This window comes from Acipenser ruthenus, chromosome 41 (genome assembly GCF_902713425.1).
Source record: "Acipenser ruthenus chromosome 41, fAciRut3.2 maternal haplotype, whole genome shotgun sequence".
In the NCBI taxonomy this organism is placed as follows: Eukaryota; Metazoa; Chordata; class Actinopteri; order Acipenseriformes; family Acipenseridae; genus Acipenser; species Acipenser ruthenus.
In genome coordinates this window covers 10,835,440-10,863,409 of record NC_081229.1, presented here as the reverse complement: position 1 = coordinate 10,863,409, position 27,970 = coordinate 10,835,440, and the positions used below count along the sequence as shown (strand labels likewise).

Genomic DNA, 27,970 nt, shown 5'->3' with positions numbered 1-27,970 from the left:
AGTCTATACTGTGTAAAGAAGACAGGAGATCAATTGTTCATAAAATGTTTTTTTTTGATACAGAAAGCATCAGCAATACCAGTTTAGCATTTTATTTTTAGTAAAAAAATATATTCTTAAATACAAAACGTTTTGAGTGCCATTGCAGTTGTGGGACAATTATCTTTTCAGAACCAAAGAGACAGACTGTATAGCTAAAAATCAGGATGTAATCCAGGAGAGTTTATGAGAGACATGAAAGCACTGTGGAATGTTACAGGGGCCTTCAAACATGCTCATTATTGATGAGCCTTCCTGCCAGCAGTTTAAACACCACTGGCTTTTCACTACTTAAGAAACTGATCCTCTCTTCACCGGTTAGCCTTAGTTCCTGGATGGCCTTGCTGAACTCAAATAAAAATGTCTCAAATGTGATCATTTCAATAAATTACAACCCATTTCTATGCATGCTTGCAATCCATTGCACACATTGAGAGGAGCGCTGCGGTCTTTAGAAGACACACCTTTTATACATTCTATGCTTTTTTAATGCAGCCCAGAAGTTCCAGAAATTCAGCCTCAGAGCTTTTTATGAATTCCTTGGTCTCCTTTTTAATTTTCTTTACTTCTTCATGGTCCCTTAATTGCTTGTATTCATCTTCCGTCTTAAAAACAAAAACACAGAACAAGCCTGTTAGAGACATTCATCCTCGCTCTTCAAAACGTGTTATCAGTGGCATGATATCCACTGTACGCACACGCAGAAATGCAAGTTCATACAGACTTCATATAACCCCAGATAATGATACTGTCAATAGTTTATGTAAATGATCAAGACCAAGTTTCATCATAGTTGAAAATGACCTTCTCTAGACATATGAAACTATGGTTTGAAATATACGCACAAACAGGCAAACACTAAATCCATTAACCCTAGATGGTGATACTCAATTACTTACAAGTGCTAATAATGTCCTGGTCTAGTTCTATCAGAATTGGAAAAGAGTTTTTGTAGAAATATGCCTAAATGTAATTGTAATTTTTAATATTTTTTTTTATCTTGATGATTTGAAGATCGCTTAAGAAATAAGTACACCATGCTTTAAAGTCACGGGTGTTTATCATCAATACTGCATGAATGACTTGCGATCAGTTCTGTGCTCGACATGTTTCAAATGGGTCCCTAGACCAGTTCAGGAACCTCTGTATATACAACATGCCATCAGAATAAACTCAATTGACATTTTCTACACCCTCCTCGGACAGTGGGGAGAGGCACGGACATTGTGTTCACAGTACCCTGACCATTACAGCTTTGACTTTCTGATTAGTTCTATATTCTTACCATAGGAGCAAAACGTTCCCCATAGTTGTAGACTTTGGTTCCAGGAAACTCTATTCCCTTTTTGAAGAGGTCCTGCAAGCTGCCGGCCGCTTGATGCAACACCTCATTTTCATAAGCATAGATCTTGCCATCTCTGCCTGCCAGAATGATCAGCTGCAGCCCCACAGCCAGGCTTGGGAAGTTATCAATGGCACCGATAACTCTCATCTCTACTCTTTCAGGGAGGTAGAATTTTTCCCATGCTTCCAGCTCATCCTCCATTTCTGCATAGATTGTGTCATTTAGCCCCCCAATTCTCAATGTATACCCTTCTGGCTCGTTCAGAAGCACAGTGTGAGGTCTGTATCTGTTTACGAGTTGGGACACGTTGTCAAGGTATTCTTTTTTTAGAAAAAAAACAAACAAAAAAACAGAGAGTGTCAACCTTCAAGGATCAAGACCAAAAGATACGGTACAATACCAGTATCAAAGCTTTGTGTGACTAAACACAAAGAACTACGTGTGTCACATTATATCATTATTTTAAACTGATGGTTCTTTAGTATGGTATAAATGAACTAGAAAATAAGTCATGCAATTGTGATGTAGCAGTGTGAAGGAGCGAACCTCCGCCCCATGGTTTATGACAAACGGACACAATGCCCTTTTTCCTGTGCGCAACAATGTTGTTAAACTGCAAGATGAAATGTAAAGAAAAGGTACTTACTCTTGTCCTGGGTTTGGAAGTCTGAAAGAAAGAAAGAAAGATCAATTCATTAATTAAACCAGCGTTCGTTTAGAGCGGACGGTGTTTGGAGTGGAAGCTCATCCTTCATAAACACACAGCGCCTTTTCAAGCCGGTAAAGGAGTTCTTCTGAAGAACGTGAGTGCGTGAGTGAGTGAGTGAGCGAGCTGGCTTGGGGAGCACACGAGTGAGTGAGTGAGTGTGTGTGAGTGTGTGAATGAGCTGGCTTGGGGAGCATGTGCGGGTGCATGTGTTTGTGTGTGTGTGAATGAGCTGGCTTGGGGAGCGTGCATGGGGGAGGGAGATGAAAATGAATCATGTTGAAAATCTACCTAAAGTACTCAATTCAATATGTCAGGGGTGGCCAATCCTGGTCGTGGAGAGCCACAATCCTGCAGGTTTCCTGGGTCTCTTTAAATCCTCAATAGCCAAAGACCAGGAAACACGTTAGTGTTGACAGTTGGTTCAATGAAGTAAGTGAGAGCTCGGGTGGAATGAAAACCAGAAGACCCTGCGTCTCCAGGACCAGGATCGGGCAGCCCTGCAATACGTGCACACTGGTGTAGAGCTCAGAAGGATCATGCATTTGAAAAGCCTGTGTCTAAAGGGATATGGGGTTCTGTGTTAATGTAGAATGAAAACCAGAAGACCCTGCGTCTCCAGGACCAGGATCGGGCAGCCCTGCAATACGTGTACACTGGTGTAGAGCTCAGAAGGATCTTGCATTTGAAAAGCCTGTGTCTAAAGGGATATGGGGTTCTGTGTTAATGTAGAAACCAGAAGACCCTGCGTCTCCAGGACCAGGATCGGGCAGCCCTGCAATACGTGTACACTGGTGTAGAGCTCAGAAGGATCATGCATTTGAAAAGCCTGTGTCTAAAGGGATATGGGGTTCTGTGTTAATGTAGAAATGGGTTATTCCAGGGGGAGGAGTATTATCTAAGAGTATAAAGAGGTGTGAGAGAGAATGAATGTTCGCAGTGCTGCCTGGCGCTGTCCGGAGTGTGGGTACTTAGAACTGTTACTGTGCTGTGCATAAATAAACTAAAAACAACATCTTCTTCAGAGTGACCTGGGTTACTCCTGACTGGGTTAGGCTCATAGTTTTGTACATCAGTAATATAAATCAATCACAATTAAAGATATTACAAAACATTTCAATTGGATTCATTGCACTCCATTAATCTGACCAAGTACACTTACCTTTACTAATGCTGCAGAAATCCTGGATCATGGATGTGGCACCGGCACCCTGGTGGCTGCAATTCCAAAAACAACTCAAATATCAGGATGTGCAGTTATGTGGAGATCTCATTCTTTATAGCAAACCAATTCTGCACTAAAATGTTATGAATCCTGCCAATTATGCAAGTCATTAGGATCAGACCATGTTGAAAACAGTGCTGCTCGGTACGGTACTGGCCTCTTTGTTTTTTAAAGCCCGGATTTAAATATTAAAACTGTACTATGAAAGTCTTTAGAAAGTCTTTATCAGTTCAGTACGTTATAGGTTGATTAAAAGGGCTATTCACACTATAGCATCTATTCACTGTGTTTTCTAGGGTAAAAAAATCAAACCTATGGAATTGAATACTGCCTTTCATACTTATGTACTTGCTGTGAAAAAATATCAAAACAGGTTTGATTTTTGGATGAAAAACGCAGCGATGACCACCCTATCCTGCTAAATTTGGACATAATCTGAAGGCAATATGGATCTGGTGCAATTTGCATACCAAACATAGTGCTTTACCTGGAATTCGATTTCCTCAAATTATATTTTCCGATAATTTCTGTTTGTATTCTTTATTGAGATATTTCTTGTGCTGCTTATCACACACAGGATACTTCTGCACTGCTAGAATCACGTGTCCCCCCATCTTGCCTATGATATTTGGCCCGCAAATGGCATTATAGTCTGAATACAAAAATCACAGCGAAACATCAGGCATAAAAAACGCAGTGAATAAACAGTGTCGTGCGATTAGCCCTTAAATCTGTTTAATAAAGCAAAAGCTTTGTGAATTACAGCACCTCCACCTTCTACACTCTGACTTTCCTGAAATCAGCCTTGCATCTACTGTATGATAACAGGGTGTTCTCTTCATACAAGCAGACAGGTTCACTTATCGATGCCACTCCTCAGAGCAGCTCACCCTCAGAGCTGGTCTGAAGAAGATACGACTCACTTGAAAAGAAATTCCAGCAAAGAGGCTCATTTCAGAGTCCTGATTTACCCCTCCTACATCATTAATAATGCTGGCAGGAGTTCAAATCCGAAGCTACATGAAAATGCATGACCACATGCAGTCTCATTTCCTTGGCCCCAGGAGACTTCTTCATACAGTGTAAGACTGGACAGGTCAAACTGCCAGGAGTTTGTCCCTCAATGCACACAGTACAAGTCTCCAAGGCTTGAGAAATGAAAGCGGGGCACGGCTTTCATCCAGCTCAGGGTTTGATGAGGTCTTTAGTTATCAAGGTATCCAAGCTGGAAGCTCCGGTCTTAATTATAAAAACATCATTTTAATTGGGTGTTTCACTTGCTTCCCAAGTTTTTTTTTTCTCTTTCAGAACAGACTTTTTGGGATGGGTCACTGCCAGTACAATCAACGACTGCATCACTTAAACAGCTACAATAATCTTTTACTGATTCAAAAGACAACAAGACGAGATGTGAGCAAAGTGGATTTATCCAGTCCTGTTTCCAGACAAAGCTTTTTATATTATTCTAGAGCAGCGCAGACCCATTCAGTTACCAATCTCAAAGATAATTCACTTCCATGAGAACAATGAACAGGGCTATCCTGTGTTAACTCTACCGCAATACTGTGTTTCAAAGAAGCAAGGATGCGTCAGAATGAAGAGTCACTGAAGAGAGTAAACGGGACCTTACCTCGAAGAGCTTGACTCACGAGCCAAACTTAAATTTAGCCTAAAAAAAATTAGAAATATATATAAATGAATGAACAGACACAAAACTATTATTATTATTATTATTATTATTATTATTATTATTATTATTATTATTATTATTATTATTATTAATTTCTTAGCAGACGCCCTTATCCAGGGTGACTTACAGGCGTAAACAAAAATACATTTCAAGAATCACAGTACAAGTAATAATACAATTATGAGCAAGATAAAAATACAGTGACTTTCGTTCTAGCAAACATTTAACATCTGAAGTCACCGATACAAGTAGAAGTAATCTTGGTTTATTACAGTACAGGGTTAACCAAACGAACAAACAAAAAACTTACAATGTGGCTTCCATCACTTGAGTCATTTTTGACACTTGGATGATCTTGATCGCACAACTAAGAGAATGAAAAGAAACAATCACGTGCTGACGCTGAATAATCTTTAAGGGATCGCAGACGTGCAGGAAACGCGAGACATTCAGGAATGTTCTGCTGCCTCCCTTCCTGATCTGGCTTGAGAAGCTGCGGGCCAGTCTCACCCCCTGTGTCTAGTTATTGACAGCAGCCAATCAGAAACAAACATTCACCGCTGGACAGGGCATGAGATATCAAGCAGCAGCATAGGCATGTTTAAAACAAGCTCACCTGTCTACATTTAACAAAAAAAAAAATAATAATAATTACATGTGTTGCTTTCAAACATTATATATGCACCCAGTGCTGTTTAAAAACAACGTTGTTTTTTTTTTTTTTTTTTTTTAATTCATTCTAAAGCAGGCGCCACATTCCCGATTGGTTAACGCAATCCCCTGGCTTGGGGGAGCGTATTGGGCAGGTCCGGTTGCTGATGAAAAGTTTCTATAAACGATCGACACAAAATAACTGCTTAGTACAGCACCAATTACACATTTGTAATGTAGCGAGTCGCAAAATATTTAAAAACACAATCAAATATTAATATAACAGCAAGATCAGTTAAGATAAATTCAGAATAAACTGCTTAATTAAAACTAAGAAAGTTAATCATGTAGGACTAAATGTTACAGTGCGCAGGATTGGTTTTAAATTAATTTAATCCATCGCTAACTGCGTGAAAAATTAAACTAGAATATAAATCAAATGCGGCTGATAAATAGGAATCTGGTGAATTACTGTACTGCTGTTAAATACAAATGTTTATTTATAAACACGGAAACGCCACATTTCTTACTGCGTTTCACAAATCAGAATGGCGGCGAGGGGGGGCAGGGGAGGGGGGAGGGGAGGGGAGGGGGGAGGGGGAGGAGGGGGAGGGAGGGGGGAGGGGGAGGAGGGGGAGGGAGGGGGGAGGGGGGAGGGGGAGGGGAGGGGGGGGGGGAGGGGGGGGAGGGGGGAGGGGGGACGGGGGGAGGGGAGGGGGGACGGGGGAGGGGAGGGGAGGGGGGACGGGGGGGGGGTGGTGTCGCCGTGTTTGTTATTGTTTGGGTGCTTGTGAAATCACTTGCGCATCTACTGCGCAGAGCCGTCAAGCTTCCGGCATTCAGTAATGATAAAAACACATCGTTTCTATATATTACAGATATCTGTATGGATTCTTTATAATCCGCACACTCTCTATTGCTTTTAATTGACCTAATAAATCGTATGGATGAGAAGTGTGGCAGAATTTCGTCTTTTTAAAGCTTCAACTCAAGTGTAACGTAATTAATTATCTAACAGGTATATTATTATCCCCACCCACATACATTTCTAAACGCTACCTGTCCACACAATATACACTCTATCACTTAAGTGGTAGACTGATAGTAAATACTTTATATTGTAATGTTATTCTCTCACCTCTTAAAAATGGCTCCCCTCTTCCGTGCTGAAACTCCGCTGCGTTCACGACACGTCTGCGTCACCTCATCCAGAAACAACGTCACCAGGTCACGCATCCACGGGCTTCGGCGGCTGCGCAGCTTTAGCTGACAAAGAGGTGTGCAGGCAACCAGATACGAGCCTCACTCCGTGTGATACTGCCACCTAGGCAGGGGGTGTGAATCGCCTTCGAGGCGTGTCACTTTTCCTTTGAATTACATACTAGATACGGCAAAGTAATACAGACACATACATGTTTAAATTCTGAAACAGTTCAACAATACAACACTATGCATTATAACTTCATTATATATATAATTTGTCAATGCGTTTAGCGGTTCTGCTGTATATAGTCTTACTGTAACGGGGTCGACATGACCCGTTATTTCACATTTTTATTTCGCTTCATTTATTTATTTATTTATTTATTTATTTATTTATTTATTTATTTATTTATATATATATTTAGTGGGGCTTCGAAGCGAGAGTCCCCACTTTAAATCTTCCACCAGTGTGGAGTAGTGGTTAGGGCTCTGGACTCTTGACCAGAGGGTCATGAGTTCAATCCCCGGTCGAGGACACTGCTGTTGTACCCTTGAGCAAGGAACTTTACCTAGATTGCTCCAGTAAAAACCCAGCTGTATAAATGGGTAATTGTATGTAAAAATAATGTGATATCTTGTAACAATTGTAAGTCGCCCTGGATAAGGGCGTCTGCTAAGAAATAAATAATAATATTATTATTATTATTCTTTGGCGCTCTACTCCGCTTACACCGTTTAAGCTAGAAACGCCGTTCAAACTTTAAAACGTGTAGACCGATCTGGAATAGTGTGCTTGTATACAACTTTTTGATATCTTTTATACTTTTTAAACTATTAAGTTTTTTGTCCTTTTTTGTCCATCTTCATTCACTTTAATGGGACTTTTTTCAACATTCTAAAGCTCCCCATTGTTTAAAAACTCCCAGACTTCCAACTTTCTATTTACTGTAAACGATGTAACTTTTGACACAAATCAGCTACTTTGACAACTTTCCCAACAAGCTAGACACAAAGTTAGAGGATATGACATCTTCCTCTACTTCTCTGCTATTCAAATCTAAAACCAAAACAGAAATAACTTTTACAAATCAAGAGGTACAGCTGTTTTAGTAACCGCATCAACTACGTTTTCTGTGAACTTTTAGAAATAACTGCTGTTTTGACCACTTTCCCAACAAGTTAGACAAATACTTAGAAGAAATGAAATCTTCCTCTACTTCTCGGCTATTCAAATATGAAATCAAAACAGGAATGGCGTCTACCATTCAAGAGGTCCAGCTGTTTTAGTAACCGCATCAGCTTCTTTCAGGAGGCTGCTTCCCGCTGTTGAATTAACTGCCATAGAACTTTGAGAAATTTCAAATTCTAGCACATTCTAAGCATGAGACAATTAGTAAACAAGGTGACTTTTGACACAAATCAGCTGCTTTGACCACTTTCCCAATAAAGCAAGCCTCACAACTGTACTGGTAAAGCTACCATCTAGTTTGATGTGCGCGCGTTTTCTTTGATCGGGCACTTTGATTGATTTTGTAGCACTTTATTGTTCCTTCACCACTCAGCTAATTAATTAATTACCCACCAATTGAAACTAATACACACCTGAAAATTCTCGGATGATTATTGTGTGGGGTATTATTATGATAATTGTGATACAGCCCTTTACAAAGAACTACAAAAAAAAAATAAAAGATTTAAAATGTTAACTATTTATTAAGCCAAAACGTGTTTTACAACATTATAAACCAAATTGGAAAAAAAAACACGGTGTTTAATTATACCACAGATATTTACAAAACCCTCAATATTTTAAAATACACAACTCGGAAAAGTTTCTAAACATTTACGAAACATGGGTATTAATTACTGTAGTTCAGCTAAAGTGGCATTTTAATCAAGATTAGTCCTTATAAAAGAGGGGGGGGGCGGTTGTTTTGGTTTTTACCTGATTAGTTCGGGGGTTTCTCATAATTGTTGATCTGATTTAAGGATGTTAAATGTCTTATTCCCAAATCCAATAGCTACACTATTACTGGGTTAAACGCATTTCTCAATGGAGCTGGTCATGTCAGCCTGCACTAAGGACTCCAGTACCAGTAGATGTGAAAATGAATAAACAGAAAACATGTGAATACAGACTAGCTGTGGTGAGCCTCTCCTTACAGCTTTATAAAATGTGTCTTGTTCATAACTTTAAAATAAATAAATAAATGGGTGAAATAACTGCGTGAAAACAACAGATTTGAGGACCACAATAACAACGACGCTGGGAGTCAGAACCCAGGGGGTTTGAAATGCAAACGGTTCATGACTTCACTGCTGATCTACATCAACAATGTTAATTCAGTTCACGTTTGAAAACGTTAATATTTAGTTGGAAATAAATATTTAAAAGTAGCGAGTGTGGCGTGCCTTTAAATATATTGACTTTCCTGTTGGAGTAAACGCCACACTCGCTGTATCCTTGCGTCTGTATTAAACAGGGTTCAAATGTTTGTCCTTAGGCTATGTAACTAAAATGTTTAATCATAAAACAGGAATACTGAAACGCATTAGGATTATTATTATTATTATTATACACGGAATTGGTTTTACTAACACTGTTTTTAATGAACACGGAGTTCCTCCCCGATGTTGATTCTTTATAAAGCACTTGATGGTGATCTAAACGTGTGAACATATCCGTCGTGTTTCCTGCTCTTTGAAACAGCAGCAGCTCGGCCTCATTTACAAATCGGCCCTCCCGCTTCAACAAGCTCACCACATACCTGCTTGTATCCGTTCAGGAGGACAGGGTTTGTTTCTGTAGTTCTCACTGCCCGTCACGTTTGCTGTGTGCTGCTCTTGCGGATTTTTCCAGCTGTATAAAACCCAGTGATAGGTTCATTATCGCCATCTACTGGATGTTCCTATTACAGTTTTTTAGCATTCTGTCCACTTGATGCAAATTTCTTAAAGCGGGGAAAATAATAAACATAAATAAATTACTGCTCTAATTAAAACTATTGACGACAGAATAATCACAATTTAAATCGCGATTATCTTTTTATTGTCATATCGCAACACCAATACATGGGACACTATCATTTTCCATTTTAGAATCGTGATGAATTTACAAGACAAACCCTCCAGGCGGTTGTCCAGTAAGGACGGTGCAGTCTTGTCTCTGGGATGCTACATACCGGGGTCGGGATACTCGTTCCCATCAATGTATTTATTTTCAAGTCTATGCAGTTTAAATGCTAAACCCTGAAACTCATTCCCAACACTGAGTTATCAATTTCTCCTGACTCGTCCATCAGATGAGGTGCAGAATAGTTTCCTTTCTGCATATTCCCGCTCCTGACTGCATTGACAGCCTGAGTTAAACTGACAGCAGAGAAGCCTCTTGTGATGTGTCCGCGTCTCCGCCCGCATTCTGACACAATCAGAGTGCAAGAGAGCTGAAGAGCATTTGTACCATTTAAAATGCATGCTCTTAAGAGTGATACACAAAACAGTAATTACACAGGGATTCATAATACAAGGTTTTTTCCTCATGAGTGAAAAGTCCCATTGAACATAATCTTTAAGGTTTCTCTCCTCTGTGAATTTGCTGGTGTTTCTGAAGGTCTTGTTTAAGACGGAAACTCTTCCCACAGTCATAGCAGCGATATGGTTTCCCTCCTGTGTGAGTTCGCTGGTGTGAAACAAGGTGTCCTGACCGACTGAAACTCTTCCCACAGTCAGAGCAGTAATATGGTTTCTCTCCTGTGTGAATTCTCTGGTGTTTTGTCAGGTATCCTGAGTTATTGAAACTCTTTCCACAGTCAGAGCAGCGATACGGTTTCTCTCCTGTGTGAGTTCGCTGGTGTGAAACAAGGTGGATACACTGACTGAAACTCTTCCCACAGTAAGAGCAGCGATATGGTTTCTCTCCTGTATGAGTTCGCTGATGTTTTTTAAGGTTGTTTGACAGACTGAAACTCTTTCCACAGTCAGAGCAGTGATACGGTTTCTCACCTGTGTGAATACGCTGGTGTGAAACAAGGCTGTCTGACCGACTGAAACTCGTCCCACAGTCAGAGCAGCAATATGGTTTCTCTCCTGTGTGAGTTCGCTGGTGTTGCTTGAGGTTGTTTGACAGACTGAAACTCTTTCCACAGTCAGAGCAGTGGTACGGTTTCTCTCTTGTGTGAATTCGCTGGTGTTTTTGAAGGTCTTGTTTAAGACGGAAACTCTTCCCACAGGCAGAGCAGCGATACCGTTTCTTTCCTGTGTGAGTTCGCTGATGTGCTTTAAAATTCCCAAACTGGGTGAAACCTTTCCCACAGTCAGGATCTTCTCCACCGCCCGCCCTCGCTTTAGCTGCTGGACTGGAACCTGGAAAATATGAACAGGAAAGAAAGTAAGAGGGACTGCTTGTAGGCTTAGGGCATGTGGCTGGGTGGTGGAGTGGATTAAAGCATGTGAATTTCAGCTGTGGGTTTGCACTGGGTTACACCAGCTAAAAAACACAAAGTTAAACTTAAATAGTAAGTAGCAGGGTTTCGAAAAATATCCAGTTACAAGTTACAAGTCCCCATGTGTTGCTACAACTGTTTAAATAACATACCTGTCATTATTTTGGCAACCGCCAGAGCAATGGCAACATTATATCTATATCTGTTCACCAGTTGCGAGTCCTATCTTGAACTGGTCAGAGTGGTACAGGAAAAACAAATAGCTAGTAATGTAACCTACATGCTCCCTCCCTCCCTCTCAACCACACTGTGGATATCACGCAATCTAGAATGACAATGTCACAGCTACCGGGAGTCACTCACCTGCTAGACTGCATTCTGAATGGGAGCGCCCGTCTTCCTTTCCACCTCCTTGCGTGCTGTTGGGAGAGCCTTCCTCTCCAGCGCCTTGCTCTCTCACGCAGATTCTCTCCAGCACCACGCTACACTCCCGCAGGCGTACAGGCTCCAGCTCAGGGATGTTTGGTTTGAAGTCCTCGGATTCTTCCTTCACTGGTTCCATGTGGTCAAACTCTACTTCAGGGGGCTCCTGTTTAATACAGTCAGTTTCCAGCACCTCTTCTTGTTTCACAGGAAGGGGTTATTCTGTCTGGGGGATCTCCAATTCATTGTGCTCAGCTTTAATCTCAGAGACCTCTGGCTGGCTGCTGTCACATTGCATCTCACAGAGCTCCTGTTTAATGGGGAGGGAAGCCAGCCCAGAGAACTCCACTCTAATGGGGACAGGTTCAAGTTCAGGGAACTCCTCTTTAATCTGGACAGATTCCATCTCCACACTGTCCATGGCAGCACACGGGATTCTGTTTAGTAGCTGCTGAAAAACAAATGCATTTATTTCTATACAGTACTACTAATGCCATTCAAGGGCCAACACAATCTGGCCTTAACAGCAGGGGTGGCTTTACTATTGAAGGGACACAGAACGTTTTGTAATAACCTCATAATACTGGAGGACTTTTACCTGCCTAACCTATAGAGTCCGGTTTGAAGAATGATGGATGAAACATAACTGCAGCCCTGTCAGTTGTCATCACAGATACACACTCACTGGTGGTCTGCATAGCATGGCTTTATAATGCTGTATAAAACACTGGCGTCTGCACTGCCTTCAGTTGGAACCATCTTTATAGGGCTTCTGGTTTTCCATTCTTGGGAAAAGCAAATTATGTTTTTTTCAAACATTGCCAATTCTGCTGTGAATTAATATTGTAATGCACAACATTCACAAGCACACTGGAGTCAGGACGCGATCACGCTCCCCCACCACACACGTGCGCAGGCACTCAGAACAGCGACACAAGCGATACAGCACATACCCGTAGTACAGATCGTACAATATACTGTTTATATTACCTATATATGGTCACTTTATCGTAGTTTGTGTCACATGCCTGTGCTAGTACACAATGTCTGTACCATGCGGCATGCAAATTAATTTGTTTATAAAAAAAGAAATCTATCGTGCTGAAAAGCCTATGGTGTGACTGTAAGTATAGCGATAGCATCACATACCTGTGCTGGTACAGAACGCATTGACCGAGCTGAAAACACCGCGGCTCACAGTAATACAGCAGCAGGCAGAGGCTGTTTGTCACACAGGTCTGACTTCAAAGGAAATTGAATCGGTCTTGTTGATGCCGCCATTCCGTGTTCATTTTACAAACAAACTCTGGGTCTGCCGCACCCGCGCGCCGCAAACAACTACACTCAAATAACAACAAATGCAACTTACTGTTTTTTATGGTCGACGCCTTGTCCGCCTGTACATTTAAGCAGTGTGTTTCTTGTTTGTATGCTTCTGGCGTTTGTTGTTGATTTTGTTCTCTTTGAAAGACGACGTATCCTTAACTGTACGTCACGGAAGCGCTTCTGACTCGGTCACATGACAAGTTTGCATTCCGCAGCAAAGCAGCATGGAATCGGTCTCCTCGCTTTAAACCTGGGCGCTGTAATGATCCCTTATATATTAATATGAGCTGACGTCAAACTCCACCTCCCAGCGGAGTAGATGTGTGTGTGCGTGTGTGTGTGTGTGTGTTGAGAAGTATGGAAGGCCATCGGGGTCAAAAATCTCTGCTGTTAATGTTTGTTTATTTAGCAGATGCCTTTATCCAAGGCGATTTACAGAGACTAGGGTGTGTGAACTATGCATCAGCTGCAGAGTCACTTACAACTACGTCTCACCCGAAAGACGGAGCACAAGGAGGTGGTGACTTGCTCAGGGTCACACAATGAGTCAGTGGCTGAGGTGGGATTTGAACCGGGGACCTCCTGGTTACAAGCCCTTTTCTTTAACCACTGGACCACACAGCTTCCTCCACACGCCTCCACTCTGTACCAACTTCAAAAGCAAGTGTGGACATAGACACGTGTGCTGTGATTTACTGACAGGACCAAACCTTAGGCAAATCTAGAGTATTGCCACAGGCAAGTGTGTTGAGAAGTATTGAAGACCATCGGGGTCAGACACGTGTGCTGTTAGTACACGTTTCAGATAAATGACCACGTGCGGTGCTGCGATACACTACCCGCTGTGTTTTGTTAACTACACGTACTTTTTTACTACAAGTACAAATTTGAACCAATCAGTTCTTTACAAATGAAATAAGAGCCAATGAATGTAAAGAAAACAGTACGTGTACTAAATGATCCAATGAAAAGTCGCCTCACATTTCTCACGCTCTTCCAAAAACGATCCGGGAATCTGAGCCTCTGAGTATTTTTTAAAAGCCGTCTCAAAACATACTTTTTTTAAAAAATTTGCCTTTCCAATTGTTTAACTTCTGTTTGTACAATGTTTTTTTTATATGCCTTTACTTTTCCTATAGTATGTTTTATTATTATTATTATTATTATTATTATTATTATTATTATTATTATTATTATTATTATTATTATTATCATTTCTGTCAGGGGGAGATTAACCAGTATCTTGGAAAACAACAGCAATTCTGTACAGTGGAAAGCAACACAAATCGTGACATTTAATAATTTAATAAGAAAAAAAGCATCATTAGTTGTGACTTACATTTTATATTTTCATGTTTTTTTCACTACCTAAAAGCACTTTCCCAGCCCCTCCTCTATATCCTCTGAATGCAGAGTCTGCCCGGGTGCTGCGTCACAACATGATGAAGAATCCAGCGCTGAGAACGACTCAGAGAGGCAGAGCACTAGAACTCAATCTCCAGCACTGAGAAGGACTCAGAGAGGCAGAGCGCTAGAACTCAATCTCCAGCGCTGAGAACGACTCAGAGAGGCAGAGCGCTGGAACTCAATCTCCAGCACTGAGAAGGACTCAGAGAGGCAGAGCGCTGGAACTCAATCTCCAGCACTGAGAAGGACTCAGAGAGGTAGAGCGCTGGAACTCAATCTCCAGCGCTGAGAAGGACTCAGAGAGGCAGAGCGCTAGAACTCAATCTCCAGCGCTGAGAAGGACTCAGAGAGGCAAAGCGCTAGAACTCAATCTCCAGCACTGAGAAGGACTCAGAGAGGCAGAGCGCTGGAACTCAATCTCCAGCACTGAGAAGGACTCAGAGAGGCAGAGCGCTGGAACTCAATCTCCAGCACTGAGAAGGACTCAGAGAGGCAGAGCGCTGGAACTCAATCTCCAGCGCTGAGAAGGACTCAGAGAGGCAGAGCGCTAGAACTCAATCTCCAGCACTGAGAACGACTCAGAGAGGCAGAGCGCTGGAACTCAATCTCCAGCACTGAGAAGGACTCAGAGAGGCAGAGCGCTGGAACTCAATCTCCAGCACTGAGAAGGACTCAGAGAGGCAGAGCGCTGGAACTCAATCTCCAGCGCTGAGAAGGACTCAGAGAGGCAGAGCGCTAGAACTCAATCTCCAGCGCTGAGAAGGACTCAGAGAGGCAAAGCGCTAGAACTCAATCTCCAGCACTGAGAAGGACAGAGAGGCAGAGCGCTGGAACTCAATCTCCAGCACTGAGAAGGACTCAGAGAGGCAGAGCGCTGGAACTCAATCTCCAGCACTGAGAAGGACTCAGAGAGGCAGAGCGCTGGAACTCAATCTCCAGCGCTGAGAAGGACTCAGAGAGGCAGAGCGCTAGAACTCAATCTCCAGCGCTGAGAAGGACTCAGAGAGGCAGAGCGCTAGAACTCAATCTCCAGCACTGAGAAGGACTCAGAGAGGCAAAGCGCTAGAACTCAATCTCCAGCGCTGAGAAGGACTCAGAGAGGCAGAGCGCTGGAACTCAATCTCCAGCACTGAGAAGGACTCAGAGAGGCAGAGCGCTAGAACTCAATCTCCAGCACTGAGAAGGACTCAGAGAGGCAGAGCGCTAGAACTCAATCTCCAGCACTGAGAAGGACTCAGAGAGGCAGAGCGCTAGAACTCAATCTCCAGCACTGAGAAGGACTCAGAGAGGCAAAGCGCTAGAACTCAATCTCCAGCGCTGAGAAGGACTCAGAGAGGCAGAGCGCTAGAACTCAATCTCCAGCACTGAGAAGGACTCAGAGAGGCAGAGCGCTGGAACTCAATCTCCAGCACTGAGAAGGACTCAGAGAGGCAGAGCGCTGGAACTCAATCTCCAGCGCTGAGAAGGACTCAGAGAGGCAGAGCGCTAGAACTCAATCTCCAGCGCTGAGAAGGACTCAGAGAGGCAGAGCGCTAGAACTCAATCTCCAGCACTGAGAAGGACTCAGAGAGGCAAAGCGCTAGAACTCAATCTCCAGCGCTGAGAAGGACTCAGAGAGGCAGAGCGCTAGAACTCAATCTCCAGCACTGAGAAGGACTCAGAGAGGCAAAGCGCTAGAACTCAATCTCCAGCGCTGAGAAGGACTCAGAGAGGCAGAGCGCTAGAACTCAATCTCCAGCACTGAGAAGGACTCAGAGAGGCAACGCGCTAGAACTCAATCTCCAGCACTGAGAACGACTCAGAGAGGCAACGCGCTAGAACTCAATCTCCAGCACTGAGAACGACTCAGAGAGGCAAAGCGCTAGAACTCAATCTCCAGCGCTGAGAAGGACTCAGAGAGGCAGAGCGCTAGAACTCAATCTCCAGCACTGAGAAGGACTCAGAGAGGCAGAGCGCTGGAACTCAATCTCCAGCCCATAAAAAAGGCCAACAAGATGCTCGGATATATTATGAAAAGTGTTGTATTTAAATCAAGGGAAGTAATGTTAAAACTACAATGCATTAGTAAGACCTCATCTAGAATATTGTGTTCAGTTCCGGTCACCTCGTTACAAAAAGGATATTGCTGCTCTAGAAAGAGTGCAAAGAAGAGCAACCAGAATTATCCCAGGTTTAAAAAGTATGTCGTATGCAGACAGGCTAAAAGAATTGAATCTATTCAGTCTTGAACAAAGAAGACTACGCGGTGATCTGATTCAAGCATTCAAAATCCTAAAAGGTATTGACAATGTCGACCCAAGGGACTTTTTCGATCTATAAAATAAATAAGGACCAGGGGTCACACTAGAATCAACCATCACAGACGAGCAGCTCTGCACACTCTAGAATCAACCATCACAGACTAGCAGCTCTGCACACACTAGAATCAACCATCACAGACTAGCAGCTCTGCACACAGTAGAATCAACCATCACAGACGAGCAGCTCTGCACACACTAGAATCAACCATCACAGACTAGCAGCTCTGCACACAGTAGAATCAACCATCACAGACTAGCAGCTCTGCACACACTAGAATCAACCATCACAGACGAGCAGCTCTGCACACACTAGAATCAACCATCACAGACTAGCAGCTCTGCACACACTAGAATCAACCATCACAGACGAGCAGCTCTGCACACACTAGAATCAACCATCACAGACGAGCAGCTCTGCACACACTAGAATCAACCATCACAGACGAGCAGCTCTGCACACACTAGAATCAACCATCACAGACTAGCGGCTCTGCACACACTAGAATCAACCATCACAGACTAGCAGCTCTGCACACACTAGAATCAACCATCACAGACTAGCAGCTCTGCACACACTAGAATCAACCATCACAGACTAGCGGCTCTGCACACACTAGAATCAACCATCACAGACTAGCAGCTCTGCACACACTAGAATCAACCATCACAGACTAGCGGCTCTGCACACACTAGAATCAACCATCACAGACTAGCAGCTCTGCACACACTAGAATCAACCATCACAGACTAGCAGCTCTGCACACACTAGAATCAACCATCACAGACTAGCAGCTCTGCACACACTAGAATCAACCATCACAGACGAGCAGCTCTGCACACACTAGAATCAACCATCACAGACTAGCAGCTCTGCACACACTAGAATCAACCATCACAGACGAGCAGCTCTGCACACACTAGAATCAACCATCACAGACGAGCAGCTCTGCACACACTAGAATCAACCATCACAGACGAGCAGCTCTGCACACACTAGAATCAACCATCACAGACTAGCGGCTCTGCACACACTAGAATCAACCATCACAGACTAGCAGCTCTGCACACACTAGAATCAACCATCACAGACTAGCAGCTCTGCACACACTAGAATCAACCATCACAGACTAGCGGCTCTGCACACACTAGAATCAACCATCACAGACTAGCAGCTCTGCACACACTAGAATCAACCATCACAGACTAGCGGCTCTGCACACACTAGAATCAACCATCACAGACTAGCAGCTCTGCACACACTAGAATCAACCATCACAGACTAGCAGCTCTGCACACACTAGAATCAACCATCACAGACTAGCAGCTCTGCACACTGTCTGTGTGCTCCAGTGGTTAAAGACAAGGGCTTGTAGGGAAATAAGCATCACACACGCTTTGATTTTTGAATTTTTATTTGTCAAACAGCGACTTAGAGATCACGTACATTTTCTTTACTTCAGCTTCAGTGGTTTTAATATATCCACACACTAAATCGCAGAGTTAGCTCTGAACACGGCATTCTTTATATTCCCTTGTGTGATCGAGTGGAAATCCGGTCTGCAGCACACTCCAGCACCCACACAGCTCCCTGACCTGCACACCGCAGGGCAACTGCTGTACAAAGGCTGTTTTATCAGTCCCTGCTGTGGATTAAAATAGTATTGGTTTTAAGAATAAATAATTAAACTCATATGGGGAGATGTTGGGTTGCGGGGGTTCCTGTGCTGTAAACCTGGACTTCATGGAGACGGGCAGAACGCAGCTCTCGCTATTCCTTATCCAATGCTGCCATCTTGTGGCCATTTAATAGAACTGTTGGTTCTAATAAAACACCTTGTTTTGTATATACGAATACAGCTCAGTTGTCTTTTTTTAGTTTTTACATTCTTAAAATACAGCAATATATATATATATATATATATATATATATATATATATATATATATATATATATATATATATATATATATATATATATATATATCCATTTACAGGATAACCAGGAGAGTGCTGTGTGTATAAATAATAAAGTTTTCTGTAATTGCTCTTATTTGAAATCATTCTCATGCATTTATCATGCTTACTACGTGTTCTTACTGGACTCATATAAGCAAATAGTTTCTATCAGGTTTAACTGCTCTTAATCGAATTCACTCTTATAATTTACTGTGTGTTTTATTATTTTGTTCTTACTTGAATTGATCTTGTTGTACTTTCATACCTGCTCTTATTTGAATTAAGATATTCTTTAATGTGATATTTTATAATGTGATAATTTGTACTGTGATAATTAGTAACGACTGTAAGTCGCCCTGGATGTCTGCTAAGGAATAAATACTAATAACAGTAATAATGGCATTGCTGAAAATCACTACCTGTACTACCCATTGTAAACAGCAGAGGGCACCAGCCACCGCTTGTCACGGAGCTGTGAGTTAGTTTTCATTGAACAACAGTTCTACTAAATGGCCACACGATGGCAGCATTGGATAAGGAATAGCGAGAGCTAAGTTCTGCTTTTAGTCGAATTCGCTCTTTTAATTTACTGTATGCTTTATTATTTTGCTCTTACTTCAGTTGATCTTGTTCTACTTTCATAACTGCTCTTATCTGTATTATGATATTCTGTAATGTAATATTTTATAGTGTGATACTTTGTACTGTGATAACTTGTAAGAATTGTAAGCAACCCTGGATAAGGGTGTCTGCTAAGAAATAAATACTACTAATACTACTGAAGTCACAATGGTCAAGTCTCAAGTCTGATAATAGCCACCCTGATTGAACACACACACACACACACACACACACACACACACACACATACACACACACACACACACAGTGCCTATAGAAAAAGTCTACACCCCCTTAAACTTTTTTCACATTTTGTTTAAAATACATAACTGAAAGATCATAATTGGATAAGTCTCCACCCCCCTGGGTTAATACTTGGTGGAAGCACCTTTGGCAGCAATTACAGCTGTGAGTCTGTTGGGATAGGTCTCTACCAACTTTGCACACCTAGATTTGGCAATATTTGACCATTCTTTACAAAACTGTTCAAGCCCTGTCAAGTTCCTTGGGGAGCGTTGATGGACAGCAATCTTCAGGTCATGCCACAAACTTTCGATTGGATTTAGGTCGGGGCTCTGACTGGGCCACTCAAGGACATTTACTTTTTTGTTCTTTAGCCACTCCATTGTAGCTTTGGCTGTGTGCTTTGGGTCGTTGTCATGCTGAAAAGTAAATTTTCATCCCAGTTTCCGCTTTCTTGCAGAGGGCAGCAGGTTTTCCTCAAGGACTTCTCTGTATTTTGCTCCATTAATTTTCCTTTCTATCCTGACAAGTGCCCCAGTCCCTGCCGATGAGAATTATCCCCATAACATGATGCTGCCACCACCATGCTTCACAGGAGGGACGGTGTTACCTGGTGATGTGCTGTGTTGGGATTGCGCCAGACATAACGCTTTGCATTTAGGCCAGAAAAATTCAATTTAAGTGTCGGCTACAGAATCTCCTGAGTGTTTTTTTGCATACTTCAAATGGGATTAGGGGTGGGCTTTCTTGAGTAATGGCTTCCTTGTTGCCACCCTACCATACAGGCCAGATTTGTGGAGTGCTTGGGATATTGTTGTCACATGCACACTTTGATCAGTCTTGGCCATAAAAGCCTGTAGCTCTTGCAAAGTTGCCATTGACCTCTTGGTAGCCTCTCTGATCAGTCTCCTGCTTGCTCGGTCATCCAGTTTGGAGGGACGGCCTGATCTAGGCAGGGTCTTGGAGATGCCATACACCTTCCACTTCTTAATAATCGTCTTGACCGTGCTCTAAGGGATATTCAAGGCCTTTGATATTTTTTTATACCCATCCCCTGATCTGTGCCTTTCAACAACTTTGTCCCGGAGTTCTTTTGAAAGCGCCTTGGTGCTCATGGTTGTCTTTTAGGATTGCTATTATAAAGGGGGTGGACACTTATCCAACCAAGCTATTTCAATATTTATTTTTTATTAATTTTCTACAAATTTCTAGAATATTTTTTTCACTTGGAAGTTGTGGGGTAGGATGTGTAGATAAATGAAAAATATATATTTTAATGCATTTTAATTCCACGCCGTAAGGCAACATAAGGTGAACATTTTGAAAGAAGGGGGGGGGTAGATTTTCTATAGGCATTGCATACACACCCCCCCACCCCCACCCCCCCGGGAATGGACGCGCTGTCTGTGTGGAGCGCGCGACAGAGCACCTGCTCACGGCTTAGGAGCACGCGCACAGAACCCCTCTGCGAACACTGAGCCGCTGCGTCTCAAACAGCGCGAGATAAACACTGAGACGCGCACAGTTTATTTTCCTTTAGTTTAATTAAACGATATTGCATACCAGACGTGTACTAAAACAAGGTAAGTGACATTATTATTATTATTATTATTATTATTATTATTATTATTATTATTATTATTATTAATTACAGGTTAGTTGTTTGTGACGCGCGGGTTTGTCAGGTCCTTTGTTTGATAAATGGACACGGCATGGCCGGGTATCAACAAGACCGATTCAATTAAACTGAAAACGCCGGCTAAACGAATAAAAAAAACGAGGTAACGCTGTTTTTATGTTTAATATTATTGACAACGTATCTGAGGCTGTAACGGGTGATAGACGCGAGCTTACCCCCGCCCGGGGGGGGTCCCTGACTCTGCATTTTCAGTTGTCATCCCAGGGGGGTGGGGAGGGATACATTTATCTCCTGCAATAAAAGATTTTGAATTAACAGTGATTTCTTCGGGACATTTTAAACCTATTTAAAAAGATTTTTACGCAAACTGACTTCATAAAAACCTCGGTCTTAACACTTCAGAGCTTAAGATCAGTAGCACATTGTATTAACATGATTTAAAAAAAATAAGAAAGAAAAGGAATGGAGTTTAGTTTCACTGGAGCCGGATCATACAGTTTGGCTGTATAAAGTGGATCAGGCTCGGATTCCACTCACCCGTCATTGTCATCCAACAGTACCGGTGTGTACACGGTAGCAAGGCAAATTATTATTATTATTATTATTATTATTATTATTATTATTATTATTATTATTATTATTATTATTATTATTATGTATTTCTTAGCCCTTATCCAGGGCGACTTACAATTGTTACAAGATATCACATTATTTTACATACAATTACCCATTTATACAGTTGAGGTTTTTTTTACTAGAGCAATGTAGGTAAAGTACCTTGCTCAAGGGTACAACAGCAGTGTCCCCCACTGGGGATTGAACCCATGACCCTCCAGTCAAGAGTCCAGAGCACTAACTGTTGGCAAGTATGACTGTATCCATAAAAAACAACTGCATTTATCCTGAATGATGGCAGATTAGCAAATGTGTGATTCCTAAAGATATTCTGAGCGGTTGATTCGGTATAATAAATAAGTACCTTAGTGATTCTCTTAACTGTTTAAATTGTGTACTGCAGATGTATCCAGGCTTGCCATGAGGTTTTGTTCTTTGTCTAATTTATGCCCCCCCACCCCCTACTGGAAATTTGACAAATCGCACCCTGGGAGCAGAGAAAATTGCCGATATACCACAGGGCAGGTTTGCACGCATTTTTTCTCAACAGCATTTTGAAAGTAATGTTTATGTGTATATGTCCAAGTACATGTAGAAAGAAAAGCATTTCTGTAACGCAGCTAAATTAGTGAGATTCCTTGAATCTTCACTACCAGGTCAGCGAGGAATGTTGTCATTTTGCTTATAGAAAGTTGCTGATGACAAAGTTCCTGTTTCTTTTGCTTAAAATGTTTATTTTTGTCACATTCTGAATGCTTTGTAGGCAAATGGTGTCTCCATTTTGCAGGTTTAAGTGTTTTGTTTGACAAAAACCTCCTGACAAATAATGAAAAGGCTGGGACAGCCTAACAGTGAACACAAGCAGCAGAATGAGCACAGATTAGAAAGAGGTGCGTTTACATGAATGCTAGATGTAAAAAAAAATAATGCAAAAGAAAAGAAGTCTGTAATTTTGACAAGACAAGTGTGCTTCATAATGTGTAAGTTATTCAGTTAATGTGTGTTTCACCTTAGAAAGCTGTTTCAGTTAATGGCTACTTTGAAAGCAATGTGTGGTGTTGCATTAAAGGGAGCTGTAATATATATTGATTTATAAACACACCCGTAATAAAAGGAAACAGATAAAGGGGAACATGCAGACCCCGTACATATCTTAGAATTATATATCACGTGGTTAAAGCTGTCTGTTGTGTTGCTTAGTAATACAACGTGTGATTGTGTAGAAATGGGTTTTTGCATGAACTGCGTGATCGAATTTTGGGAATTGTTTGTGGACCACCTGGAGTTTAACTCACAGTCTACAGGATGGTAACCACTGCCTTAGTAGCACTGTTTTTAAATAAAGAAATGCTTTTTCACCCCAGCAGCTACTAAACAGAACCCTGTGTGCTGCCATAGACAGTGTGAAGATGGAGTCTGTCCAGATTAAAGAGGACTTCCCTGAACATGAACTCCTCCACTGTACAGAGGAGTCCTCTGGGCTGGCTTCCCTCCCCATTAAACAGGAGTGCTTTGAGAGGCAATGTGACTGCTGTCTGATGGAGGTCTCTGAGATTAAAGCTGAGCACAACGAACTGAAGATCTCCCCGACAGAAGAACTCCTTTCTGTTAAACAAGAAAAGGGGCTGGAAACTGTCCATATTAAACAGGAGCCCCCTGAAGTAGATTTTGACCACATGGAACCAGGGAAGGAAGAATCCGAGGACTTCAAACCAAACATCCCTGAGCTGGAGCCTGTACGCCTGCGGGAGTGTAGCGTGGTGCTGGAGAGAATCTGCGTGAGAGAGCAAGGCGCTGGAGAGGAAGGCTCTCCCAACAGCACGCAAGGAGGTGGAAAGGAAGACAGGCGCTCACATTCAGAATCCAGTCTAGCAGGTGAGTGACTCCCAGTAGCTGTGACATTGTCATTCTAGATTGCGTGATATCCACAGTGTGCTTGAGAGGGAGGGAGGGAGCATGTAGGTTACATTACTAGCTAGACACTAAAGTACTGTATACAGTGCCTATAGTAAGTACTCACCCCCCTTGGATGTTTTCACAGTTTGTTGTGTTACAACCTGAAATCTAGATGCATTTAAATGGGATTTTTTTCCTTTGATTTACACAACCTACTCAACACTTTCAATGTGTGAAAAAATGGGGGGGGGGGTGAAAAAACAATTCAATTGAAAATAAAAACCTGAAAAGTCTTCATTAGATAAGTATTCACCCCCTTTGCTATGACACTCCTAAATAAGCTCAGGTGCAACCAATTGCCTTCAGAATTCACACAATAAGTTAAATGGCGTCCATCTGTGTGCAATAAAAGTGGTTCACATGATTTCAGATTAAATACACCTGTCTCTGTAAGGCCCCACAGTTGGGTAGTGCATTCAAAGCAAAGATACTACCATGAAGACCAAGGAGCTTTCAAAACAACTCCGGGATAAAGTTGTGGAAAGGCACAGATCAGGGGAGGGGTATAAAAAGATTTCAAAGGCATTGAATATCCATTGGAGCAGTCAAGTCGATCATTAAGAAGTGGAAGGTATACAGCACCACCCAGAATCTGCTTAGAGCAGGCTGTCCTCCCAAACTGAGCAGCCGGGTAAGAAGGGCATTGGTCAGAGAAGCCAGCAAGAGGCCAATGACAACTCTGAAAGACCTACAGCGTTCCATGGCTGAGATGGAAGAAACTGTCCATGTCTCAACAATAGCTCAGCTACTCCACAAATCTGGCCTGTATGGAAGAGTGGCAAGAAGGAAAAAGCCCATGTAAAATCCTGCTTGGAATTTGCAAAAGGGCATGTGGGAGACTCTGAAAAGATGTGGCAAAAGATTCTGTGGTCCGATGAAACAAAATTTGAAGTATTTGGCCAAAATGCAAAGCGTTATGTCTGGCGCAAACCCAACACAGCACATCACCAGGTAACACCGTCCCTCCTGTGAAGTATGGTGGTGGCAGCATCTTGCTATTGGGATGCTTTTCATCGGCAGGGACTGGGAAGCTTGTCAGGGTAGAGGGCAAAATGGATGGAGCTAAATACAGGCAAATCCTTGAGGGAAAACTGCTTCAGTCTGCAAAAGACCTAAGACTGGGATGGAGATTCACTTTCAGCAGGACAATGACCCCAAGCACACAGCCAAAGCGACACTGGAGTGGCTTAAAAACAAGAACGTGAATGTCCTAGAGTGGCCCAGTCAAAGCCCGGACTTGAATCCGATTGAGAATCTATGGCAAGACTTGAAGACTGCTGTCCACCAACGATCCCCATCCAACTTGACAGAGCTTGAACAATTTTGCCAAGAAGAATGGGTGAATATTTCACGATCCAGATGTGCAAACCTGGTAGAGACTTACCCCAAAAGACTCCGAGCCATGATTGCTGCCAAAGGTGGCTCTACCAAGTACTGACTTGACATTTCAGTTTTTTTTATTTTTCATTAACTATTGTTTCACAATAAAAATACTCTTACCTCTTCAAAGTGTTGAGTGTAAATCAAAGGAAAAAAAATCCCATTTAAATGTATCAAGATTTCAGGTTGTAACACACCAAACTGTGAAAACGTCCAAGGGGGGTGAATACTTACTACAGGCACTGTATATCATTATAAATGTTCAGTCTAACAATATATGGATATTATTGTAAATGTGTAATGTAATGTTATTGAGAAATATTTAAAGTATTGTGTGTTAGAGGAAATAGACCTGAAATCTTGCAGGAGAACTTTTGAAGGCAGATTTTGATCCCAGGGCTCATTTTCACCAGCATCAGTCTTTACTGACTGCTTTAAGTTTAACTTTGTGTTTTTAAGCTGGTGTAACCCAGTGCAAGCCCCACAGCTGAAATTCACATGCTTTTATCCACTCCACCACCCAGCCACATGCCCGAAGCCTACAAGCAGTCCCTCTTACTTTCTTTCCTGTTCATATTTTCCAGGTTCCAGTCCAGCAGCTAAAGTGAGGGCGGGCGGTGGAGAAGACCCTGACTGTGGGAAAGGTTTCACTCAGTTAGGGAATCTTAAAATTAACCAACAAACTCCCACAGGAGAGAAACCGTATTGCTGCTCTGCCTGTGGGAAGAGTTTAAGTCTGTCAAACATTGTGAAGAAACACCAGCGAATTCACACAGTGGAGAAACCATATCGCTGCTCTGACTGTGGGAAGAGTTTCAATAACTCGGGATATCTGAAAAAACACCAGCAAATTCACACAGGACAGAAACCGTATTGCTGCTCTGACTGTGGGATCTGTTTTAGTCGGTCAGACGGCCTTGTTTCACACCAGCGTGTTCACACAGGAAAGAAACCGTATCGCTGCTCTGACTGTGGGAAGAGTTTCAGTCTGTCAAACAACCTAAAAAAACACCAGCGAATTCACACAGGAGAGAAACCATATTGCTGCTCTGTCTGTGGGAAGAGTTTCAATCAGTCAATTCACCTTGTTTCACACAAGCGAATTCACACAGGAGAGAAACCGTATTGCTGCTCTGTCTGTGGGAAGAGTTTCAGTCAGTCAATTCACCTTGTTTCACACCAGCGTGTTCACACAGGAGAGAAACCGTATCGCTGCTCTGACTGTGGGAAGAGTTTCAGTCAGTCAATGCACCTTGTTTCACACCAGCTAATTCACACAGGAGAGAAACCGTATCAGTGCTCTGACTGTGGGAAGAGTTTCAGTCAGTCAGTCCAGCTTGTTTCACACCAGCGTACTCACACAGGAGAAAAACCATATCTCTGCTCTGACTGTGGGAAGAGTTTCAGTCACTTAGGAGACATGAAAAAACACCAGCGAATTCACACAGGAGAGAAACCATATAGCTGCTCTGACTGTGGGAAGAGTTTCAGTCACTCAGCAAACATGAAAAAACACCAGCGAATTCACACAGGAGAGAAACCGTATCGCTGCTCTGACTGTGGGAAGAGTTTCAGTCAGTCAGGCAGTCTTGTTTTACACCAGCGAACTCACACAGGAGAGAAACCATACAGCTGCTCTGACTGTGGGAAGAGTTTCAGTTTTAAACAAAGCCTTCAAAAACACCAGCGAATTCACACAGAAGAGATACCTTAACACTAGAAAACCCAGAGATATAATACCTAGAAGCCCTGCAGCAGTCTTTCTGACTGCTGTATTCAAAACACTGTAAATAGTTTTACGAAAAGAGACAGTCGGATGTATTTAGTCACAAACATCCGAAGCATGCATGCATGCATATATATATATATATATATATATATATATATATATATATATATATATATATATATATATATATATATATATATATAATATATAAATAAACTCAGATAAATAAACTTAGAAGAAAACATTTTACTGAAGTGCAAAGTACATGAAGTTATAAAAAAAGTATTTTTTTTTTCTTTTTTCGACAAAAGGGTATTACTTTACCTTGAGTCTAAGGCTGTTCACAATCAACACAGATAATGTGCTTCTCCACGCCGCCTTTCTGAACAGCTGTCCTAAGTTTTATTTTTATTGCGATTGTAAGTCACACAGGCGATTGTAAGTCGCCCTGGATAAGGGCGTCTGCTAAGAAATAAATAATAATAATAATAATAATAATATTGCACTTGCCAACCTGGCATTGGCATCTGTTGCGGCTCTCTGCTGCTGGCAAGTCTCTCTGTGCCGTTTCTGCATAAAATTCCTCCAGATATCAGTCAGAAGATCTATCTAGAAACAGGTCAGTATATTATCAAGTGAACTACTTTATACAAAATGATGTGTTTGCTTACATTTCAAGGAACTGACACGAGGTGTGCTAATATGACTGAGTTTGTGTTTTTATAAGTTCTATGAGTATTGTGTGAGATGTATTACGATCCGCCCAGGACCTTGTTAAAAAGCTGTGTTATGAGGAAATGTGTGTAATGTGAGTTCTAATGAGACAGGTTGTGATGACTCTGCTACCCCAGTCCATTATCTTGCTCTTAATTGTATTATTACTTGTACTGTGATTCTTGAAATACATTTTTGTTTACGACTGTAAGTCACCCTGGATAAGGGTGTCTGCTAAGAAATAAATAATAATAATAATAATTTTGTCTCGGCAAGTCACTGGTGTTTCTCATAATTGTTGGTCTGATTTAAAGATGTTAAATGTCTTATTCCCAAATCCAATAGCTACACTATTACTGG

The 27,970-nt window shown here is 42.0% G+C and overlaps 3 protein-coding genes across 4 annotated transcripts; 1 reads left to right on the top strand and 2 right to left on the bottom strand.

Annotated features, from left to right (window-relative positions):
• Positions 1-78: 78 nt before the first annotated feature.
• On the bottom strand, positions 79-7,037 carry LOC117962673 (uncharacterized). Its single transcript, XM_059010589.1, has 7 exons — positions 6,795-7,037; positions 5,316-5,372; positions 4,946-4,984; positions 3,253-3,308; positions 2,031-2,051; positions 1,325-1,704; positions 79-644 (listed from the first exon to the last, which is right to left on the bottom strand). The coding sequence occupies exons 1-7, from the start codon at positions 6,890-6,892 to the stop codon at positions 516-518; spliced, it is 780 nt and encodes a 259-aa protein (XP_058866572.1). The 5' UTR covers positions 6,893-7,037; the 3' UTR covers positions 79-515.
• A 2,848-nt stretch (positions 7,038-9,885) lies between these two features.
• Positions 9,886-13,316, bottom strand: LOC131708994 (gastrula zinc finger protein XlCGF7.1-like). 2 transcript variants are annotated; one of them, XM_059010587.1, is made up of 3 exons: positions 13,094-13,316; positions 11,665-12,175; positions 9,886-11,221 (listed from the first exon to the last, which is right to left on the bottom strand). In XM_059010587.1, the coding sequence occupies exons 2-3, from the start codon at positions 11,861-11,863 to the stop codon at positions 10,428-10,430; spliced, it is 993 nt and encodes a 330-aa protein (XP_058866570.1). In that variant the 5' UTR covers positions 11,864-12,175; positions 13,094-13,316; the 3' UTR covers positions 9,886-10,427. The 2 variants fall into 2 exon arrangements, with proteins under 2 accessions (XP_058866570.1, XP_058866571.1); XM_059010588.1 differs by having other exon boundaries at positions 11,665-12,172.
• A 7,890-nt stretch (positions 13,317-21,206) lies between these two features.
• Positions 21,207-27,049, top strand: LOC131708980 (zinc finger protein 883-like). The gene is made up of 3 exons (XM_059010531.1): positions 21,207-22,356; positions 23,196-23,706; positions 25,752-27,049. Exons 1-3 carry the CDS (start codon positions 22,252-22,254, stop codon positions 26,879-26,881), a joined length of 1,746 nt encoding a protein of 581 aa, XP_058866514.1. The 5' UTR covers positions 21,207-22,251; the 3' UTR covers positions 26,882-27,049.
• Positions 27,050-27,970: the final 921 nt, after the last annotated feature.

Bases quoted from the DNA above. Each gene is read 5' to 3' on its own strand.
- LOC117962673 (XM_059010589.1), bottom strand. From the start codon at position 6,892: ATGCGTGACCTGGTGACGTTGTTTCTGGATGAGGTGACGCAGACGTGT. The intron at 3,309-4,945 runs GTAAGGTCCCGT...TTGGAATTGCAG, and splicing joins CGTGAGTCAAGCTCTTCGAG to CCACCAGGGTGCCGGTGCCA. The intron at 1,705-2,030 runs GTAAGTACCTTT...TTCTAAAAAAAG, and splicing joins CTTCCAAACCCAGGACAAGA to AATACCTTGACAACGTGTCC.
- LOC131708994 (XM_059010587.1), bottom strand. From the start codon at position 11,863: ATGGAACCAGTGAAGGAAGAATCCGAGGACTTCAAACCAAACATCCCT. The intron at 11,222-11,664 runs GTGAGTGACTCC...CATATTTTCCAG, and splicing joins TTCAGAATGCAGTCTAGCAG to GTTCCAGTCCAGCAGCTAAA.
- LOC131708980 (XM_059010531.1), top strand. From the start codon at position 22,252: ATGAGGTTTTGTTCTTTGTCTAATTTATGCCCCCCCACCCCCTACTGG. The intron at 22,357-23,195 runs GTTTGCACGCAT...TTTTCACCCCAG, and splicing joins GCCGATATACCACAGGGCAG to CAGCTACTAAACAGAACCCT. The intron at 23,707-25,751 runs GTGAGTGACTCC...CATATTTTCCAG, and splicing joins TTCAGAATCCAGTCTAGCAG to GTTCCAGTCCAGCAGCTAAA.